Source organism: Phyllobates terribilis, unplaced genomic scaffold (assembly GCF_046119375.1).
Source record: "Phyllobates terribilis strain yellow unplaced genomic scaffold, ASM4611937v1 Scaffold_10__3_contigs__length_209671492, whole genome shotgun sequence".
NCBI classification, from domain to species: Eukaryota; Metazoa; Chordata; class Amphibia; order Anura; family Dendrobatidae; genus Phyllobates; species Phyllobates terribilis.
Genome location: NW_027362770.1, coordinates 179,169,699 through 179,192,412, shown reverse-complemented (window position 1 = coordinate 179,192,412; position 22,714 = coordinate 179,169,699). Strand labels below are relative to the sequence as shown.

At 52.0% G+C, this 22,714-nt stretch overlaps 1 protein-coding gene across 2 annotated transcripts in view; it reads left to right on the top strand.

Annotated features, from left to right (window-relative positions):
* The window catches only part of LOC141164734 (rho crystallin-like), a 55,369-nt gene extending 33,623 nt beyond the window's left edge, over positions 1–21,746 (top strand). Inside the window, exons 6-10 of one of the 2 annotated variants that reach the window (XM_073650244.1) lie at positions 10,556–10,678; positions 18,785–18,894; positions 18,962–19,127; positions 21,358–21,440; positions 21,595–21,746. In XM_073650244.1, the coding sequence (XP_073506345.1) occupies positions 10,556–10,678; positions 18,785–18,894; positions 18,962–19,127; positions 21,358–21,440; positions 21,595–21,637 (525 nt within the window). In that variant the 3' untranslated portion in view covers positions 21,638–21,746. The remainder of the gene's footprint in view (positions 1–10,555; positions 10,679–18,784; positions 18,895–18,961; positions 19,128–21,357; positions 21,441–21,594) is intronic. The other variant, XM_073650243.1, reaches the window with a different exon arrangement.
* Positions 21,747–22,714: the final 968 nt, after the last annotated feature.

Genomic DNA, 22,714 nt, shown 5'->3' with positions numbered 1-22,714 from the left:
GGACACCAGGGCGTCGTTATCCCAGGCAAGCTCCGAAGCAAGGGTACGGAACCGTATGGCATATTGGCCCACGGTGAGATTTCCTTGACGGAGGCGTAGCCGAGATGAGGCGGATGAGGTCTTCCGTCCTGGTTCGTCGAAGACTTTCCGGAAAGCCGTGAAAAAGGCTGACAGGTTGGACATCAGGGGGTCTCCTCTCTCCCATAGAGGATTTAGCCAAGCCAGCGCCTCCCCCGTGAGATGGGACATGTTGAAGGCTACTTTAGCTCGGTCGGTGGAAAACTGGTGTGCCAACAGTTCGAAGTGCAGAGTGCACTGGTTAATGAAGCCCCGTGCCTGGCCGGGATCTCCGCCAAAACGAGGCGGGGAGGAGAGGCGGGGACCGGGAAGAGATGCCATGGTATTGATGGGCAGCGGCAGTGCCGGGGTAGTAAGTGTGCGAGTGGATGCCGCTCCCGATGAGGCAGTCAATGTGTCCAGGCGGGAGTTAACACTACGCAGGTGACTCAGGATGGAGTCCTGTTGGGACCTCTGACGGGAAAGTTCATGACATAGGTCCGAGAGCGAGGGAGCTTGGGTGCCACCGGGTTCCATGGCCCGAGCAAACTGTAACGGGTCTGGGAGGTGGAATCTCTGAGCAACTATACAAAGGGGCAGTCCTTGTAAGGAAGCGGGTGGCTCCCAGGTAAGGCGGGCAGGTAGTCACGGCAAGTGACAGGGACAGTCTCTGGGTAGAAGGGCAGGAGGTCACGGCAAGTGACGGGGACAGTCTCTTGACAGGCGGGTGGTCACGGCAAGTGACAGCAGGGTAAGAGTCTCTAGACAGGCAGGTGGTCACGGCAAGTGACAGCAGGATAAGAGTCTCTAGACAGGCAGGTGGTCACGGCAAGTGACAGCAGAGCCTCCAGGTAGACTAGCAGGTAGGTAGCAGGTGGGCGCTCCCAGGTGAGCGGGCAGGAGTCTCTGGACAGGTGTGGCACCCCAGGGGTCTGGTCTCCACAATAATAGCAATATTATGTCTGAGAGCAGGTGGGAGGTCTCTTGGTCAGGGATCTTATGCATGCCACACCTCCTGCCCAGTCCTGGGAGGGGAAGAACTTCCCCTATATAAACCTGGAGCTGAGGCAGGGTTAGTGAGAAGAGAGAGAGAAAACAAGAGTAGAGAAGAGAAGCAGCATAGGAAGAAACAACAGGAGCTCTGTGGGAGCAGTGCTACAAGGAGTCAGGGGCTGGCAGCTGCAGAGCTCGCCCTGACTGAGAAGTTATCACCGGACCCGGAGTCCGAGGCTGTGGGGACTAATCCTTACCCAGCAGCAGAAACCGACCGGCAGGGGATTGCAGGTCCTCTGGCCCAGAAACCCGAAGGCACGGTCACACGCGTGGGACCAGCACCGCCATCGTGGAGCGGAAGCCATTAGAAGGCCCCGAGTCACCGGCCATACGGGTGAGCACCACACGGTACACTCAGGGACGTGGGCTACTTTTACCCGCCTCTAGCAAGGTAGCCAGAAGAGTACAGTTAGCTGGGAAGGCCTACAACTCCGCCTGGCCAGGGGAGATCCCATCTGCTCAAGGACTGACCAGGCCCCGATCGCTAGCAAGTACTCCGGGAGGGTCTATCTTTGTCACCAGTAAAGACCCTGAACTACACGCATCGTCTCTGAGTGGTTCCTGCTACCCCCATCATCCACGTCGGCTGCCCTGAGGCCATACCCCTCCCGTTGGGGGTTATACCATCCCCGCTGCACCATCCTTCCACCGGCCTCAGCGGTCTGCCCTGCAGCGGCAGCTCCAAAGCTGCATTCAACGGGTGGCGTAGTCATCCAACATCCACTGCTATTTTCCCGCCACTTAGTCTGACTCCCTGGGCACGGACCGGGTCACCGCCACGAGACTACTACCCCCATCTGATCCGGCTCCGGGTAAGCCCCCGTGCGCGCGATGCCGCACGGCACAGCAGGCCCAGGGGCGCGTCAAATTTTGGCGTAGTCGGCAGGATTTCGTGCCCGCAACCACCGGGTACTGCGTGCCTGAAAAAGACTGTTCAAACTTACCTGTGGTGAAGATTCCCGCCATCCGGCGCCATCTTCAGCCTTCTTCCCGCCATCGGTGAAGATTCCCGCCATCCGGCGCCATTTTCAGCCTTCTTCCCGCCTTCCGTGGAGTTTTCCCGCCGTTGGACGCCATCTTGAAGACGCCGCGGGGGAAGAAGAGGGGCGTGGACTCCAAAAGCGCGCGAGAACTGAAGCCCCGCCTCACGTCCAGACGTCGCGTAAGGTCCTGGAAGGAGCCCAGCAGACGCTGACGTTACAGGAGCGCGACGGAAGGTCCTCGACCCTGACGATCCACTGCGGAGCCGCGGCCTACAGAAGAGGATCATCGCAAGGTAGGCCACGGTCCACTAGGGGGGAGGAAGATGTCGGATACGGAGGAGAGCTTCACTGCCTCAACCCCCGCCAGCGCCAGCGCTGCTGCAGTCATGCCTTTTACCATGCCCTATATCCCGGGAGCAGCCTGGCTACCCCAATACTCAGGGGAGTCACATACCCTGAATGACTTTAGAGAAAAGCTGGATAGCCTCTTCCAGGTGTACCCCCTCACAGAAGAGCAAAAAGTGAGCATCCTGGTGGCCCAACTAACTGGGGTAGCCCAAAGGGAGGTAAAGTCCTGGCCACCTGGGAGGAGGACTGTCGCAGGGATACTAACCCGGCTGAGGGACACCTTTGATACCCATACCTCAGCCGAGATCAAGCTTAGATTCTACGGGTGCAAGCAGCGAGCACATGAGAGTATAAGGGACTATGCACTAAACCTACAAGAGGCCCTGAGAGCCATTAAGCAGACCGACCCCGACAGCGTGGGAAACGAGGACAGGCTGTTAACTGAACAATTTATAGAGGGACTATATTGCAATGACCACCGAACCCAGTTGCGGGCCATAGCCTTACAGGATCCTCATCTGGACTTTGCACAGTTCAAGGACAGAGCTATCCGGGTGCTCCGAGAACCGGCACCGGGTGGCGTTGTGACCCACAGGCGCCCAGCTATCACTTACCACCAGGAGGCGGCGCCCTTGTCGGCAGGGCCTGTGGGGGCTGATGCGCAGGCTTTGAACAACGACCCGGCTCCAGACCTGCACCATCAGGTCCAAGAGCTAGCTAAAAGCGTTGCTGCGCTAACCCGAACTGTGCAGTCTTTACAGGTTTCCACTCCAGGGAAGATCCAGCTGGCATCCGGACCGGAGGACATCCCGTGGCGCCGACCAAGGAGGACCCCACCGGCCAGAGGAAGACCCAGCGACCGATACAACGAGGACGGACAACCCATCTGCCGCCGCTGCAATCAACCCGGACATATGGCAAGGTACTGTCCTTTAAACTGGCACAACCTGGGGTAGAGGGCCAACCCCCAGGAAAAAGATCACCAGGCCCATCGAGCTGGCGCGACAAATATGTGGGAGGACGTCCAGTCTTGCCTGTGGTACTGGATGGCATTCCCATGAGTGCCCTACTGGACACCGGGTCACAGGTCACCACCATCCCGTACGTGCTCTTCAAGCAGTACTGGAATGACTCGGATATAACCCGCTACCCTGACGACGACTTGAGTATCATTGCCAGCAATGGTCAACCCGTGCCGCAGATCGGATTTAAAGAAATGACCATTAAAATCGGTAGAGTCGAACTGGCAGCACAGGGACTGATCATTGTAGACATTGACAAGCGTGAGAGTCACCCAAAGATAACTCTAGGAACTAATGTGATTGAAAATTGTCTTGCAGAGGTGATTTTCATTTTACAGCAGGTTGCCAAGAACGCCAGCACCGGCCAGCTGCGAGTGCTCCAGAAAGAGATCCGGGCACTGATGCGACGGCAACAAGTGGAACTCTCCGGCGGTGAGATTGGTAGCGTAAGAATGTGTGACCCTTTCCCTATTGCCATACCCCCGAAAAGTGAAATGATGATTTGGTGCCGGGCAGCTATTGGTCTGAGAGGTAGAGATTACCAAGCAATGGTAGAACCAGCCTATTCAGACAGTAGGCCCACCATTTTGACAGCCCGGGGGGTGGTTGATGTACGCCATGGGAGGGTGCCCGTTCGCATAATAAATATCGGGAAGAGGGAAGTGTACCTACCCCGGTATGCCACGCTAGCCAAATTATACACCATCAACCAAAATTCTATACAGTCTGTGGAACCCTTGCCTCCATCTCACCCGGAGGAAGGTAACGGCTCTAAGAAGATAATGGAGGATTGGTGTCAGCAACTACATTTGGGTACTGACTCCACTCCCTCCCATCAGAAACAGGGAGTCTATCGGGTGGTTCAAGAGTATGAGAGAGTGTTTAGTAAACACCCGTTAGACTTCGGGCGAGTCAAGGGGGTGGAACACCACATCCCCACGGGAGACCATCCTCCCATAAAAGAGAGGTATCGACCCGTACCCCCTGCACACTACCAACACGCCAAGGGGATGCTTATAGACATGAAGGATGCTGGGGTAATCAAGGATAGCTGTAGCCCCTGGGCAGCCCCACTAGTCTTAGTCAAAAAGAAAGACAACACCATGAGAATGTGTGTAGATTACCGGAAAATCAACCGAATCACACACAAGGATGCGTACCCCTTACCAAGGATAGAGGAGTCTTTGGCTGCTTTAAAATCTGCTAACTTCTTCTCTACCTTGGATCTCACTAGCGGGTACTGGCAGGTTCCTGTAGCAGAGGCGGACCAGGAGAAGACCGCATTCACTACCCCGATGGGACTTAGCGAGTTTACTTGTATGCCGTTCGGACTCTGCAATGCACCAGGAACCTTCCAACGATTAATGGAGTGCTGTCTGGGACACAGAAACTTCGAGACGGTCCTGCTGTACCTGGACGATGTCATCGTATATTCCAAGACTTATGAGGACCACCTGAAACACCTGGCGGAAGTGTTCGAAGCCCTGGCAAGTTATGGCCTGAAGGTGAAACCCTCTAAGTGTCACCTCCTGAAGCCAAAGGTGCAGTACCTGGGACACGTGGTGAGTGCTGACGGAGTGGCTCCCGACCCTGATAAGATCACCGCAATTAAGGAATGGCCAAGCCCCTCCAGCGTAAAGGAAGTGAGGCAGTTCCTCGGGTTGGTAGGCTACTACCGAAGGTTCATACCCGGTTTCACCAAAAAGGCAGCTCCTATGCAGGACCTCCTGATAGGCCAGTCCCGGAAGGCCAAGAACCAGAAGCCGCCCTTCAGATGGGAGAAGCTGGAAGAAGAGTCCTTCCGCCAGCTGAAGATGGCCCTCACGGGGGATGAAATCCTGGCATACCCTGATTATAGCCAACCCTTTATCCTCTACACCGATGCCAGTAACATCGGGCTAGGAGCCGTACTGTCCCAGATTCAGCAGGGGAAAGAACGGGTAATTGCTCACGCCAGCCGAAAACTGCGACCCACCGAAAGAAACCCTGAAAATTACAGCTCATTTAAGCTAGAGTTCCTGGCAGTGGTGTGGGCAGTCACCGAACGCTTTGAGCACTACCTCGCTTCTTCCCGGTTCACCGTGTACACGGATAACAACCCGTTGACACACCTGGACACAGCAAGACTCGGTGCCCTAGAGCAGAGATGGATGGCCCGCTTGTCCAACTATGAGTTCACAATCAAATACCGGGCAGGACGCTCCAACACCAACGCAGACGCCCTGTCCAGGATGCCAAACCTACCGGACGTAGGGGAAGACTCAGAGGGACTGGAAGAAGTGGAACTCCCCGCATTCCACCGTCATGGGACTATCCAGTATTCCCACCGTGTAAGGAGTAAATCCGCTACGTTCAACCCTTTACCTCATTACAACTGGGCAGAGACGCAAGACAGTGACCCTGCCGTCCGACTGGTAAAGGAGATGCTGACTCGGCCAGATGCACGCCTTGACCCAGACGCTCCGGAGGAAGCCAAACAACTGTGGGCTGAGAAGAGTCGACTGTTCCTTTACAAGGGGAAGTTGTGCCGCAGAATGGTTAACTCCCGGACGCATGAACTAATCTGGCAAGTAGTGGTGCCAAGAAGAGACGCAGCTATGGTGATGGAGGCATACCACGACGGAGCTGGGCACTTCAGATGGAAGAAGCTGGAGTTCCTGCTGCGCGGGCGGTTCCATTGGGTGGGCATGAGAGGAACCATCGAGAGGTGGTGCAGAGACTGTGGCCCGTGCAACTTAAGAAGGAAGGACCGTGCCAGCCAGAAGACTCCCCTGCAGTCCATCGTCACCCGGCAGCCGTTGGAACTGGTAGCCTTGGATCATGTAAAACTGACCCCAAGCAGAAGTGGCTACGTCTACGCACTAACCATCGTGGATCACTACTCCCGGTTCTTGGTTGTCGTCCCCGTCAAGGACTTAACAGCTCGAACAGCAGCTAGAGCCTTCCAGCAGCATTTCTGCCGTCCACACGGGTACCCGGACCAAGTGTTGACGGATCAGGGACCTGCCTTTGAAGCGGAGGTCTTCCAAGAATTCTGCACTCTGTATGGTTGCCGGAAAATAAGGACGACACCCTATCATCCGCAAACTAATGGACTTTGTGAGAAAATGAACCAGGTGGTGATAGATCTTCTAAAAACATTGCCCCTGGAAGAACGCAGTCTGTGGCCCGAGAGGCTGCCCGACCTAGTGGACCTATACAACCACATCCCGGTAGGTTCCACTAACTGTACCCCGGCTTACCTGATGAGGGCAAGACCTGGTAAGCTACCTGTTGACCTGGAGATGGGAGTCCTGACACCCGAGGACACTTCACCAGAAGCAGACTGGGACACAGAGAGGCAGCAGCAGTACCGGAAAGTACAGGAGAGCGTGGAGCGTAGTCTCTGTCAAGCTAGGGAAAGACAAGAGAAAACTTACAACCAGTATGCTCCCGCTGTTCCCCTGGTGCCCGGTCTTGAAGAGGAAAAGACGGCTCCATAAGTTGGACGACCAGTGGGAGAAGGACCCGTACACCGTACTGCCCTCGAGCCACGACAACCCGAAGGTCTGTACCATCAGCAAAGACGGAGGGGAAACCACAACCATTGTATCCCGGGATCACCTGAAGAAGTGTCCCGAACAGCTACGGAACCCTGAAGAGGAACAAGAAGACCCTCGACCCGTAGAGGAAGGGAAAGATATGGTTAGTACTGTGCTCGGAGACTTCCCTCGGTCCTGGACTCAAGTCAATGGTGCAGTTGTGGTACCCGTCCTCACGTTCCTCCAACCAGCATCCCGAGTACTTACAGAGCAACCGGTAGAGCTGGAAGAACAGCCGGTCCAGGAGGCAGAAGACTCCACACAAGCAGATCAGGAGGATCAACCCTCTGCTTATAGTGAGCCTGCCATACCCCTAGTGAGCCAAAGGGTCCGTAGACGGCTACCCAGTTTACCCTTGACAGCTCCTATACCCTGTAGCTCAGGACCAGTCAACCAGCTTCGTAGGTCCACTAGGGTCACTAGAGGCCAGTTGCCCGTACGGTGGAGGATCTAAGTGTTTAAGTTATTTTATTAATGTTTATCTGTTATTGTTGCTTGTGTATAATTTTGTGTTTCTAGTTATTTACAGGAGTCTTTGGTGGATTTACCGGGAATCCTTTGTGTATAGTTGGAGCGTAACCCAGGACGGACTAAAAGACTGTTAAGGACTCGGGGCAGGACAGACCCCTACCTGGTTACGTCTCCCTGTTTTGGTGAAATGGACACCTTTGTTTTCTTCAAAGACTGCACCCGGTTGCGGACACACCGTGACCAACTTTATGTGTTTCCTTATTGTATTTTATTGTTGTTGTTACACCCTGTTATGTTTTTGTAAAATATGTTTAGTCCCGGAGTACTAAATTTCACTAGGGGGGAATGTGGCACCCCAGGGGTCTGGTCTCCACAATAATAGCAATATTATGTCTGAGAGCAGGTGGGAGGTCTCTTGGTCAGGGATCTTATGCATGCCACACCTCCTGCCCAGTCCTGGGAGAACTTCCCCTATATAAACCTGGAGCTGAGGCAGGGTTAGTGAGAAGAGAGAGAGAGAACAAGAGTAGAGAAGAGAAGCAGCATAGGAAGAAACAACAGGAGCTCTGTGGGAGCAGTGCTACAAGGAGTCAGGGGCTGGCAGCTGCAGAGCTCGCCCTGACTGAGAAGTTATCACCGGACCCGGAGTCCGAGGCTGTGGGGACTAATCCTTACCCAGCAGCAGAAACCGACCGGCAGGGGATTGCAGGTCCTCTGGCCCAGAAACCCGAAGGCACGGTCACACGCGTGGGACCAGCACCGCCATCGTGGAGCGGAAGCCATTAGAAGGCCCCGAGTCACCGGCCATACGGGTGAGCACCACACGGTACACTCAGGGACGTGGGCTACTTTTACCCGCCTCTAGCAAGGTAGCCAGAAGAGTACAGTTAGCTGGGAAGGCCTACAACTCCGCCTGGCCAGGGGAGATCCCATCTGCTCAAGGACTGACCAGGCCCCGATCGCTAGCAAGTACTCCGGGAGGGTCTATCTTTGTCACCAGTAAAGACCCTGAACTACACGCATCGTCTCTGAGTGGTTCCTGCTACCCCCATCATCCACGTCGGCTGCCCTGAGGCCATACCCCTCCCGTTGGGGGTTATACCATCCCCGCTGCACCATCCTTCCACCGGCCTCAGCGGTCTGCCCTGCAGCGGCAGCTCCAAAGCTGCATTCAACGGGTGGCGTAGTCATCCAACATCCACTGCTATTTTCCCGCCACTTAGTCTGACTCCCTGGGCACGGACCGGGTCACCGCCACGAGACTACTACCCCCATCTGATCCGGCTCCGGGTAAGCCCCCGTGTGCGCGATGCCGCACGGCACAGCAGGCCCAGGGGCGCGTCACAGGCAGGTGGTCACGGCAAGTGACGGCAGAGCCTCCAGGTAGACTAGCAGGCAGGTAGCAGGTGAGCGCTCCCAGGTGAGCGGGCAAGAGTCTCTGGACAGGCAGGTGGTCACGGCAAGTGACGGCCGAGCCTCCAGGTAGGCTAGTAGGCAGGTAGCAGGTGAGCGCTCCCAGGTGAGCGGGCAAGAGTCTCTGGACAGGCAGGTGGTCACGGCAAGTGACGGCCGAGCCTCCAGGTAGGCTAGCAGGCAGGTAGCAGGTGAACGCTCCCAGGTGAGCGGGCAGACTGATCCATAGACAGACTGGCAGGTGCTGGTAGGCAGACTGTCGGACCACAGGAATGCAAGCAGATAGACAGGTATCAGGCAGGTATCAAGCAGGAATCTGGCAGGAAACTGACAGGTATCTGGTAACGGGACCTGAGGGCTGAAGCAGAGTTGACAGGCTTTGCAACAACATTGCTCGGGCACCTCCATTTTGGAGGAGGTGCCTTATATATGGTGAGGTCCTCTGGCCATTGGCCGGGGACTCCTTAGGACGGCGCGCGCGGCCCCTTTAAGAGGAGGGGAGCGCGCGCGCCCTAAACACAGTGGCCGGGAAGCAGCGCGCGCTGCCAGCAGAGCGGGAGGAAGACGCCGGGCACAGAGCGGAGAGGTGAGGGGAACGGCGTCTCTGCCTAGCAGGAGGCAGGGACGCCGACGCTACACTAAGCATCTCTGGGAACACCTTCAAGATTGTTGGAAGACCATTTCCGGTGACTACCTCTTGAAGCTCATCAAGAGAATGCCAAGAGTGTGCAAAGCAGTCATCAAAGGTGGCTACTTTGAGAAACCTAGAATATAAGACATATTTTCAGTTGTTTCACACTTTTTTGTTAAGTATATAATTCCACATGTGTTAATTCATAGTTTTGATGCCTTCAGTGTGAATGTACAATTTTCATAGTCATGAAAAAACAGAAAAATATTTAAATGAGAAGGTGTGTCCAAACTTTTGTTCTGTATTGTATGTGTCACGGGTGTGTCAGAAGTGACAGACAGTTGCCCTGCAGTTGGTTGCAGGAGATCTCTACATTTGGCATCACAGACAACTTATTAGAGGCATTCTCTAGGACCCAGCGGCTACCTTCCTCTGACTAATTAACTCCCTGGCCTGGGTGTATAAATACCTGCTGTGTGTTCTAGAGGGAGGTGCCGGTGATATTCATTACTACTTGTGAAGGCTTTAACAAGAGCAGTACTTTGTCCACTCTGGAGCTTGAGGACGTGTGCACATTTGTCTGGAGTCATCTACAGCTAAGCTATTTCGCTCTGTTTGTCCTTCCTTGTTGTCTATAGTGTTTAGTGAAGGTCGACTAGTGTTCATCTTCTCCCTTCCCTAACCTGAGCCAAATTCCAGGGTAAGTCAGGGCGAGTTACGCATGCGGCAATTGGTGAAGAGCCAATATAGGGATGTTAGGGGAGACACAGTGATGATAGATCAACCTAGGAGGTCTCCACTTCCCCCCTTTCCCTAGTGTCTGGGCTCCCTTTCCCTCTTCCCTTTGTGTTGCACTACTTGTGTTTCCCACACCTTGTGTGACAGTATGTTTGTAGTGCGTCCTGCCCCTATGTGGCAACATATTTAATATAGTAAAGAAAGCAGCATCCATATGACAGACGACACTTACCCCAATTAATTCTGATCTGACCGTAGGTCCTGGAGACATGCAAGGAGGCCGGTCTGGTGAAGTCCATCGGGGTGTCCAACTTCAACAAGAGGCAACTGGAACGTCTCCTGAGCAAACCGGGACTGAAGCACAAACCAGTCTGTAACCAGGTAAGATGCAAAGAAGAAGGACACTGACACTGGGGGTACAGGATAATGACACTCGGGGTACAGGATAATGACACTCGGGGTACAGGATAATGACACTGACACTGGAGGTAAAAGATAATGACACTCGGGGTAGAGGATAATGACACTCGGGGTACAGGATAATGACCCTGACACTCGGGGTACAGGATAATGACACTGACACTGGAGGTACAGGATAATGACACTCGGGGTACAGGATAATGACACTGACACTCGGAGTACAGGATAATGACACTGACACTGGAGGTAAAAGATAATGACACTCGGGGTACAGGATAATGACACTGACACTCGGGGTACAGGATAATGACACTGACACTCGGGGTACAGGATAATGACACTGACACTGGAGGTACAGGATAATGACACTGACACTCGGGGTACAGGATAATAACACTGGGGTACAGGATAATGACACTAATACTCGGGGTACAGGATAATGACACTGACACTCGGGGTACAGGATAATGACACTGACACTCGGGGTACAGGATAATGACGCTGACACTTGGGGTACAGGATAATGACACTGACACTTGGGGTACAAGGTAATGACACTGACACTTGGGGTACAGGATAATGACACTGACACTCGGGGTACAGGATAATGACACTGACACTTGGGGTACAGGATAATGACACTGACACTCGGGGTACAGGATAATGACACTCGGGGTACAGGATAATAACACTGACACTTGGGGTACAAGGTAATGACACTGACACTTGGGGTACAGGATAATGACACTGACACTCGGGGTACAGGATAATGACACTGACACTTGGGGTACAGGATAATGACACTGACACTCGGGGTACAGGATAATGACACTTGGGGTTGCAGGATAATGACACTGACACTGGGGTACAGGATAATGACACTTGGGGTACAGGATAATGACCCTGACACTCGGGGTACAGGATAATGACACTGGGGTACAGGATGATGACGCTGACACTCGGGGTACAGGATAAAGACATAATCCTGTATATTCTGTATACATATACGCTCTTCTCTGTATACATATACGGTCCGCTCCGTATACATATACACTCTGCTCTGTATACATATACACTCTGCTCTGTATACATATACGCTCTGCTCTGTATACATATACGCTCTTCTCTGTATACATATACGCTCTGCTCTGTATATGACGCGCCCCCTGGGCCATGTTCAAGGGATACCCGGAGCCGGATCTGGATAGGGGTAGTAGTCCTTGTGGCGGTGACCCGGTCCGTGCCCAGGGTGGTCAAACTAAGTGCGTGGCAGTCTTTGTAGATGTTGTTTAAGTGTCGACTACGCCACCCGTTGATTGCGGCTATGAGGCCGCCGCTGCAGAGCAGACCGCTGAGGCCGGTGGTAGGATTGTACAGCAAGGATGGTATAACCCCCAACGGGAGGGGTATGGCCTCAGGGCAGCAGATGTGGAAGATGGTGGTTGTGATGGTGCAGCAAGGAAGCTCAGAGACAGGTGATGCAGTTTCAGGGTTTTTACTCACAGGTGTTGCTCCGGTCACTCCGGCCTTGAGTGACCACCCGAGCCGTGCTGCGTCCACCAGGTGTGGGACTCGGCCAACTCCCAGGCAGTCCAGAGCGTGGTCCTGAGCTCCCCTCTCTTCCTTTCTACTGGCCGTTCCCACCAGGGATCCACCTTTGTCCGGCTCCCTCGGGCCTCTTGGTGGTAAAACCTTCTCTGGCTTTCCTGACCCTATTCGTGGTATGCCTTCCTGGTGGATGTGGTGAGGGTCGTGACAAAGCTTGACCACGACCTCCGGTTCCTGGCTGAGGATCATTAGCCTCCACCAGTTTGGGATCCGGTACCCTGATCTGCCAACCCTTCACCCGTTAACTTGTGGGATCTCAGGGTTCCCTCTTGTCCTGCGTCTCTGGGCCTTTCTTCCTCCTCCTCTCCACTACAGGCCTGGCCCTGGAGCTGGGCCCAGCCGGAGCCACAGCTCCCTGTCATCCCTCCTGGCTGAGCTCCTCTGCTCTGCTCCTCCTCTGAACTCGACCCTGTCTCTCGATGGTGCCCACCATATATACTCCCTCTATGTGTGAGCCCAGGTGACTAGCACCCAATGGGCTCCTACCTCTATGCCCAGAGTCCCTCCCCTATCTGCCCCTACACTACTGGGATGTTCCTCCCCCCCTCCCACTCCAGCCAGGGACAGACGCTGTCGTACCTGAACATCTATCTGGTGGGAGTACCGTTGTTCTGTCCCCCGGAAATGGGATGAGTGTAGTGCATGCAGCTAGCTGAGCTCAGTCCCACACTCCATCCTTACCCGGGAGTGGAATACCACACCTCTGGTTCGAGGTGCAATACCCCTGTAGCAGCCGAGTCCTCGGGGTGCTACATTCCCCCCTGGTAAATCACAGCACGTCCTCGGGCTGTAAAAGAATAAAACATACTAAAACATACAAACTTTTTAAAACATACACTAACAGGTAAAACATCATAAACATTATCAGAAAATATAATATGACAGGTAACTTCTTATATATTATTCTATCAGTATAACTTTTGATATAAAACTTTTTCATATAAAATGTTCTTAATCTTCTGGCCACGGTGCAAATTGTGACCAGGTAAAGTGCCACAGTCACTGGAAGAAAACAGCAGTTTTCCTATAAAACCGGTAGGGGGCGCCTTAGCAAGCGCAACTATGTACAGGGTATGGCCGCTCTCAGTCCTCGGCCAGGTAAAGGGAAAGAACGACCGCTCTCAGTCCTCGGTCAGTGGGAATAGGGGAATGGCTGTTCACAGTCCTCAGCCTGTGGGGATAAGGGATGGCTGCTCACAGTCCTCAGCCTGGTCAGGGATAGGGGCACACAGGTAACAGTTCACACTAGTCCCAACGGGGACCACTCTTAAATTGGCAACAGTTCTTGTACCCCGACGGGTAACTTTATACAGTTCTCTTTACCGTTCAGTGATAACGATGCCCTCCTGCTCCTTCCTGAGGGTAATCTTCAAACCCGTCCGGGTCCTCTTGTTCCTCCTCATACCGCAGCTCTTCCTCCGTCAGCCGGTGCACATGAAGGGCGTACGGTCCTTTGGCACACTGATGCCGGGTGAAGGTGACCTCATCACCCAGGTAAAGGTCACGTCCACGGTGTCCCTCTGGCAAGTGGGACTCGACATCCCTGCGGGTAACGAAGACGTCGCCGGGGGTTTTGTGATCCCTGATAAAGCCCCAACCGTGCTCCAGTTGGAACTTGATTACAGTCCCGGTGGCGCGGGGACCGTGGGCTGCACGGGGGTTTCTCCGGGTCCGGCTTTTCTGCTCCGCACTCTGGACCTGCAGCCGCTCCTCGCGGATCCGCCTCTCTCGCCGTTCTTTGTTGAAGACCTCCAGTTGTTGTCGGCAGCACTCCGCACGCTGGGCTGCGGCCGCCCGGGTCTCTTGGGTGAACCCCATGAGGTTTTCACCGGTGGGGTCCCATGCGAACTGCGCCTCCTCCAACGGGAGTGGGGTGATCTTGGCGGGTGCCGGAGCCGGGATCAGGGGCTCACACAGGGGCCATTCCTTCCGGAATCGGGGATTGAGGTATTCCGGTGGCCACTCAAAGGGCTGCCCATCCGGGCAAGTATGTTGCGCAAATAGGTCTTCGCCTAGGGGCAGCACTGTGGAGGTTGAGGGCGCGGTGGTGGTAGCGGCGCCTGGATTCACCAGGCCTTGCGACCAGGCCGGTGGCACTTTAAAGGTGAAGGGCACTGTGGAGACGGCGGCGCCCGGGGGTACTCGGCCCTGCGACCAGGCCGGTGGCGTTTCCTGCTTGGCCGCGCTCAGGGTTAAGGCGCGTGACGTCACAGGGGGCGTGGTCGCGGCTCCTGCCGCTTGAGGCCTAGTTTGGAGCGGTGGCGGTGCAGCAACGGGCACGGTCGGTGGGATTTCGGGCTCTGCGACGGGGAGCTGGGGCAGGCTTACGGCTACTAGGCTTGGGGTGGTGACGTCCCCTTTACCTGCTTCCATCTCTTCAGCTCCTTTCACGGCGTCGTCTCCGGCCTTCATCCCTCCTGCACCATCCTCAGAGGCGGACAGACTCCTCGTCCCGGGTGGCGTCCTTTGCTGGCGGGTTCCAGCCTGCAGGGCCATTTCTCTGCTCCACTCGGCCAGCACTTCTTGCTGCACTCGGGCCATCTTCCGAGCCAGGCCCTCCAGCGCGGTCTGTGCATGCTCCCGATCTCTGGGGAGCTGTGCCAGGATCTCCACCAGGCCTTCTGGGGTGGCGGCCTGCAACAGGCTCCTGACCATAGGGTCGGTGCTGCCTGACTCTCCCTCCATCTCCGGGTGCGATCTTTCCAGACTCCTCCAGGCTGCACCCATCCTCTCTCTTTTGTTCTTGATCCGCCCATACTGAGGGCGGTCCTGGGGCAACTTGGTGATTGTCAGTTCCAGGGGCAGACCCCCCACTCTGATGGACATCTCTATCATTGCAGTCTCTGCTGGTGGGGGCGGTTTCCGCTTTTGGCGCCATTCTTGGACCTGGCCCACGATGGGAGGTGGCCTCTTGCCACCCTCTGGCACGCCCACAATGGCGTCCGCTCTGCCAGGGCGGGAAATCGTCTCAGATGGCGGGAATTGTCTCTTTATGGCGGGAAACTCCGTGGATGGCGGGAAAAGGCTGCAGATGGCGGGCAAACGGCGGGAAACGACTCCGGACGACGTCCGATGGCGGGGACCCTCCGGAACTGGCGGGAGACTTCTTCTTACGGTAAATGTGAACTTTTCTTCAGGCACGCAGTACCCGGTGGTTGCGGGCACGTAATCCTGCCGTCTACGCCAAAGTTGACGCGCCCCCTGGGCCATGTTCAAGGGATACCCGGAGCCGGATCTGGATAGGGGTAGTAGTCCTTGTGGCGGTGACCCGGTCCGTGCCCAGGGTGGTCAAACTAAGTGCGTGGCAGTCTTTGTAGATGTTGTTTAAGTGTCGACTACGCCACCCGTTGATTGCGGCTATGAGGCCGCCGCTGCAGAGCAGACCGCTGAGGCCGGTGGTAGGATTGTACAGCAAGGATGGTATAACCCCCAACGGGAGGGGTATGGCCTCAGGGCAGCAGATGTGGAAGATGGTGGTTGTGATGGTGCAGCAAGGAAGCTCAGAGACAGGTGATGCAGTTTCAGGGTTTTTACTCACAGGTGTTGCTCCGGTCACTCCGGCCTTGAGTGACCACCCGAGCCGTGCTGCATCCACCAGGTGTGGGACTCGGCCAACTCCCAGGCAGTCCAGAGCGTGGTCCTGAGCTCCCCTCTCTTCCTTTCTACTGGCCATTCCCACCAGGGATCCACCTTTGTCCGGCTCCCTCGGGCCTCTTGGTGGTAAAACCTTCTCTGGCTTTCCTGACCCTATTCGTGGTATGCCTTCCTGGTGGATGTGGTGAGGGTCGTGACAAAGCTTGACCACGACCTCCGGTTCCTGGTTGAGGATCATTAGCCTCCACCAGTTTGGGATCCGGTACCCTGATCTGCCAACCCTTCACCCGTTAACTTGTGGGATCTCAGGGTTCCCTCTTGTCCTGCGTCTCTGGGCCTTTCTTCCTCCTCCTCTCCACTACAGGCCTGGCCCTGGAGCTGGGCCCAGCCGGAGCCACAGCTCCCTGTCAGCCCTCCTGGCTGAGCTCCTCTGCTCTGCTCCTCCTCTGAACTCAACCCTGTCTCTCGATGGTGCCCACCATATATACTCCCTCTATGTGTGAGCCCAGGTGACTAGCACCCAATGGGCTCCTACCTCTATGCCCAGAGTCCCTCCCCTATCTGCCCCTACACTACTGGGATGTTCCTCCCCCCCTCCCACTCCAGCCAGGGACAGACGCTGTCGTACCTGCACATCTATCTGGTGGGAGTACCGTTGTTCTGTCCCCCGGAAATGGGATGAGTGTAGTGCATGCAGCTAGCTGAGCTCAGTCCCACACTCCATCCTTACCCGGGAGTGGAATATCACACCTCTGGTTCGAGGTGCAATACCCCTGTAGCAGCCGAGTCCTCGGGGTGCTACATATACATATACGCTCTGCTCTGTATACATATACACTCTGCTCTGTATACATATACGCTCTGCTCTGTATACATATACACTCTGCTCTGTATACATATACGCTCTGATCTGTATACATATACACTCTGCTCTGTATACATATACACTCTGCTCTGTATACATATACGCTCTGCTCTGTATACATATACGCTCTTCTCTGTATACATATACACTCTGCTCTGTATACATATACGCTCTGCTCTGTATATGTAGCACCCTGAGGATTCGGCTGCTACAGGGGTATTACACCTCGAGCCAGAGGTGTGGTATTCCACTCCCGGGTAAGGATGGAGTGTGGAACTGAGCTCAGTAGGCTGCATGCACTACATACATCCCATTTCCGGGGGACAGATCAACGGTACTCCCACCAGTATATGTGCAGGTACGACAGCGTCTGTCCCTGGCTGGAGTGGGAGGGGGGTGGAACATCCCAGTAGTGTAGGGGCAGATAGGGGGAGTAGTCTGGGTAAAGATAGGAGCTCATTGGGTGCTGGTCACCTGAGCTCACACATAGAGGGAGTATATAAGGTGGGCACCATCTTAGAACAGGGTGAGTTCAGTCTTTTTAGCCTGAGGAGCAGAGCAGAGGAGCTCAGCCAGGAGGGCTGACAGGGAGCTGTGGCTCCGGCTGGGCCCAGCTCCAGAGCCAAGCCTGCAGAGGGAGAGAGGAGAAAAGAAGGACCCAGAGAGAAAGACAAGAAGGGAACCCCAAGACCCCAGAATAAAGACAAAAGGGTGAAGGGTTGGCGGACAAGGGTACCGGATCCCAAGCTGGCAGAGGCCAAAACAAACCTTAGCCAGGAACCGGAGGTCGTGGGCAGGATCTGCCACGACCCTCACCAAATCCACCAGAATGGCACACCGAGCATAGGGTCAGGGAAGCCAGGGAAGGTTCAACCAACAAGAGACCCGAGAGAGCCGGACACAGGTGGATCCCTGGTGGGAACGGCCAGAGAGAGAGAGAGAGTCAGAAGGGAGCTCAGGACCACGCTCCGGAATCGCCTGGGGGTTAGCCGAGTCCAGGACCTGGTGGACGCAGCACGGCTCGGGTGGTCACTCAAGGCCAGAGTGACCAAAAGAACACCAGTAAGTAAAAACCCTGAACTGCATCTCCTGACTCTGAGTCTTCTTTCTGCATCATCACAACCCCCATCATCCACACCTGCTGCCCTGAGGCCATACCCCTCCCGTTGGGGGTTATACCATCACTGCTGCACATATACCACCGGCCTCAGCGGACTGCTCTGCAGCGGCGGCGTCAAAGCCGCACTCAACGGGTGGCGTAGTCGACAATCAAGTTAACATCTACTGCCATAGACTGCCACTTAGTTTGACACCCTGGGCACGGACCGGGTCACCGCCACAAGGACTACTACCCCTATCCAGATCCGGCTCCGGGTATCCCTTGCACATGGCCCAGGGGGTGCGTCATATACATATACACTCTGCTCTGTATACATATACGCTCTGCTCTGTATACATATACGCTCTGCTCTGTATACATATACGCTCTGCTCTCTATAGCCACACGTTGCCTTTTGTGTATTTTTGCACTTAGAACATTTGATAACTTTGCAGCTTAATGATTAATGCTAATAATTACTCATAAGTAACCAGACTGTTTGTTTTATACAATCTTTTCTTTTAAATGTGCCAGCACTGAGATCCCCTGTGCAGCCATAACCATAGCTGTGACTGATATCCGCAGCCTCACACATTATATATATGATATATTCTTTATCATGCATTACTTAATCACTATCTGTTATCATAGTTCTCAGCTCACTGCATCTCCCAGAATTATAAACAGATAGAAGAGTGTCAAAAACAGAGGCACAAACACAAAATGAAAAAGTGATGCTGCTTTCTAGTAGGTGTTTTATTTCACCCACGTGCTGGATTCACAACTACACTGCTCAGTACTGCTATATAATCACCTCCATGCATGCTACATATAGAGAGGGGTGCAGGAATTGGACTGATAATTAGGACCAGTACTTATAATATTGTCCTGTGGATGACAGGTGGAGTGTCACGTATATTTGAGTCAGAGCAAGCTGCTGGCGTACTGTAAATCCAAAGATATCGTCCTGGTGGGGTACAGTGTGCTAGGGTCCCACCGAGACAAGAACTGGTAAGTGTCATGGCGTACATATCATCCTTTCACCTTGTATCATTGCTGACATTGGTGTCCTCTATAGGGTGGACCTGAGCTCCCCTGTGCTGCTTGAAGACCCAGTCCTGGCCAATGTGGCAGCAAAGTACAACCGTTCTCCAGCAGAGGTCGCTATGCGCTTCATCCTCCAGAAGGGCATTGTGGTATTGGCCAAAAGTTTCACTGCAGCCCGCCTAAAGCAAAACCTTGGGGTAACTACCACATCCTATATACTCAATATCCCGCTATATTGTCAGGAAACCTATAGGAAATGTATGATCAAAAAAGTATATTTTGGTGTTTATTTTATTTCATTGTTTTTTTATGTGACTAAATCTTAAGAAAAATACTGAAATATTCCAATTTTAACTTAACCAGTGGAGCACACAAAATAACATAACCTGTACTATTAGTACAGCGCAGGTGGTTTAATTGTCAGCTTTGCTGTGTAGAATGGGACAGAGTCAGCAGATTCATCTCTATCTTTAAAAACAAAATTTTCAGTTTTGCTGTGTAGAATGTGCCAGAGTCAGCAGATTCATCTCTATCTTTAAAAGCAAAATTTTCAGCTTTGCTGTGTAGAATGGGACAGAGTCAGCAGATTCATCTCTATCTTTAAAAGCAAAATTTTCAGCTTTGCTGTGTAGAATGGGACAGAGTCAGCAGATTCATCTCTATCTTTAAAAGCAAAATTTTCAGCTTTGCTCTGTAGAATGGGACAGAGTCAGCAGATTCATCTCTATCTTTAAAAGCAGAATTTTCAGCTTTGCTGTGTAGAATGGGACAGAGTCAGCAGATTCATCTCTATCTTTAAAAGCAAAATTTTCATCTTTGCTGTGTAGAATGGGACAGAGTCAGCAGATTCATCTCTATCTTTAAAAACAAAATGTTCAGCTTTGCTGTGTAGAATGGGACAGAGTCAGCAGATTCATCTCTATCTTTAAAAACAAAATGTTCAGCTTTGCTGTGTAGAATGGGACAGAGTCAGCAGATTCATCTCTATCTTTAAAAGCAAAAACTATCACGGTCATTTCAATGTCACTGAAAAACAAAGGTCATCTCTATCAAAGGGCAGGGTAGATCAATACTTCTGATAATTTTTTGATGTGGGGGTGGGTGGGGGGTCAGCAGAGTGATCTTACTATTAGAGGGTGTTGTCAAGGGATTTCTTTCTTTATCATTAGAGAGATGGGTTCAGTAGAGTCATGTCATTATTTATAGACAGGGCTAGTAGTCTAAAAACTGATAATGGGTTGTGCTACAGTGTGGCTACTAATTCGAAGGAATGGGTCCTACCTGAGGAGAATACGGCAATGTGGAGCATTCAGTAAGGACGGTATTGGAAAGACAACTCCAAGTGAGGGTCCAATGCAATTTCCTCTCCGGTGGAAGCGACGGGCAGAGAGCCGGTAGCTGTAGATAGAATAATGCTGCAGAGGAAGTTAACAGGTGGAAATCTTAGAGGGTGGGGTCAGTAGGGTTATCTTATTATTGGGGGCACAGTCAGCAGAGTCATCTCATTATTACAGGGGGTGGAGTCAGCAGAGTAATCTCATTATTATTAGAGGGTGGGGTCAGTAGAGTCATCAGTAGAGTCATCTCATTATTATTAGAGGGTGATGACAGCAAAGTCTTCTCATTATTATTAGAGGGTGTGGTCAGCAGAGTCATCTCATTATTATTAGAGGGTGGGGTCAGCAGAGTCATCTCATTATTATTAGAGGGTGGGGTCAGTCAAGTTATCTTATTATTGGGGGCAGAATAAGCAGAGTCATCTCATTATTAACAGAGATTGGGGTCATCAGAGTCATCTCATTATTATTAGAGTGTGGGGTCAGCAGAGTCATCTCATTATTATTATTAGAGGGTAAGCTCAGCAGAGTCATCTCATTATTATCAGAGGGTGGGGTAAGCAGAGTCATCTCATTATTATTAGAGGGTGACGTCAGCAGGGTCATCTCATTATTATTAGAGGGTGACATCAGCAAAGTCTTCTCATTATTATTAGAGGGTGTCATAACCAGAGTCATCTCGTTATTGTTAGAGGGTGGGGTCAGCAGGGTCATCTCATTATTATTAGAGGACGGGCTCAGCGGAGTCATCTCATTATTGTTAGATGGTGAGTTCAGCAGTCTTCTCATTATTATTAGAGAGTGAGGTCAGCAGAGTTATCTCGTTATCATTAGAGGACAGGATCAGCAGAGACATCTTGCTATCATTAGTGGACAAGATCAGCAGAGTCATATCATCATCAAGTCATTATCATGAGATGGTAGGGTCACTAGAGTCATCTCACCTTTCCCAGCATAATGGGGCTCTATTTTTTCCTATAAATCTATGGGCATTTTTCAGTCCATTATTTCCAATTCATTGCAGCTGCCATAAAGCACCTTTCCCCCACTGTCCCGCCTGTACACTAACCGGACGTCTTCTCTTCTTCAGGTTTTTGATTTTGAACTGACGTCTGAAGACATGAAAACACTAGAAGAGCTGGATAAAAACCTACGTTATGGACTTTTTAAAGAGTAAGTGGTCCCTTAGGGGGTCCTAGAGAACAGGACAAATCTTCCATGACAGACTGCAACTAACAAAACTATTGGAAGGCAGAACTAGATTATTTTTATAATGATGATTTATGTTTTTTATTTATTTATTTTACGTTGTTTTTTATTTCTCCAGAATGAAGGAACACCCTGAATATCCATTCCATGACGAATACTGAGGAGCGAGTGTCTGGTTACAACAGCAGTTTTTTTAACCAATTCTATGCTGTATATTAAATTCAAACTCATAGCTTCTAAGATAAGACTAATAAATTAATAAAAAAATAAATGAAAAAAATCTCATTTTCCTATTTTTGTTTTGCGGCATCATACCAGAGGAATATGGAATACAGAACTTTAAATTTAATTTATTAATATTACAATATTACTAATAATTATAATTTTTTATTCATTTTTTACACATTTATATAGGAACATATCCTCTACCAGCAAAACACACTTTAATGTTTTATTGTCAGGAAAACTGACTTTTGTTTCAACTTTCAACTGAACACGATTGACAGTGATGTAATGTATGTACACAGTGACTGCAGCAGCAGAATAGTGAGTGCAGCTCTGGAGTATAATACAGGATGTAACTCAGGATCAGTAATGTAATGTATGTACACAGTGACTGCACCAGCAGAATAGTGAGTGCAGCTCTGGAGTATAATACAGGATGTAACTCCGGATCAGTAATGTATGTACACAGTGACTGCACCAGCAGAATAGTGAGTGCAGCTCTGGAGTATAATACAGGATATAACACAGGATGAATAATGTAATGTATGTACACAGTGACTGCACCAGCAGAATAGTGATTGCAGCTCTGGAGTATAATACAGGATGTAACTCAGGATCAGTAATGTAATGTATGTACACAGTGACTGCACCAGCAGAATAGTGAGTGCAGCTCTGGAGTATAATACAGGATATAACACAGGATGAATAATGTAATGTATGTACACAGTGACTGCACCAGCAGAATAGTGATTGCAGCTCTGGAGTATAATACAGGATGTAACTCAGGATCAGTAATGTAATGTATGTACACAGTGACTGCACCAGCAGAATAGTGAGTGCAGCTCTGGAGTATAATACAGGATGTAACTCAGGATCAGTAATGTAATGTATGTACACAGTGACTGCAGCAGCAGAATAGTGAGTGCAGCTCTGGAGTATAATACAGGATGTAACTCAGGATCAGTAATGTAATGTATGTACACAGTGACTGCACCAGCAGAATAGTGAGTGCA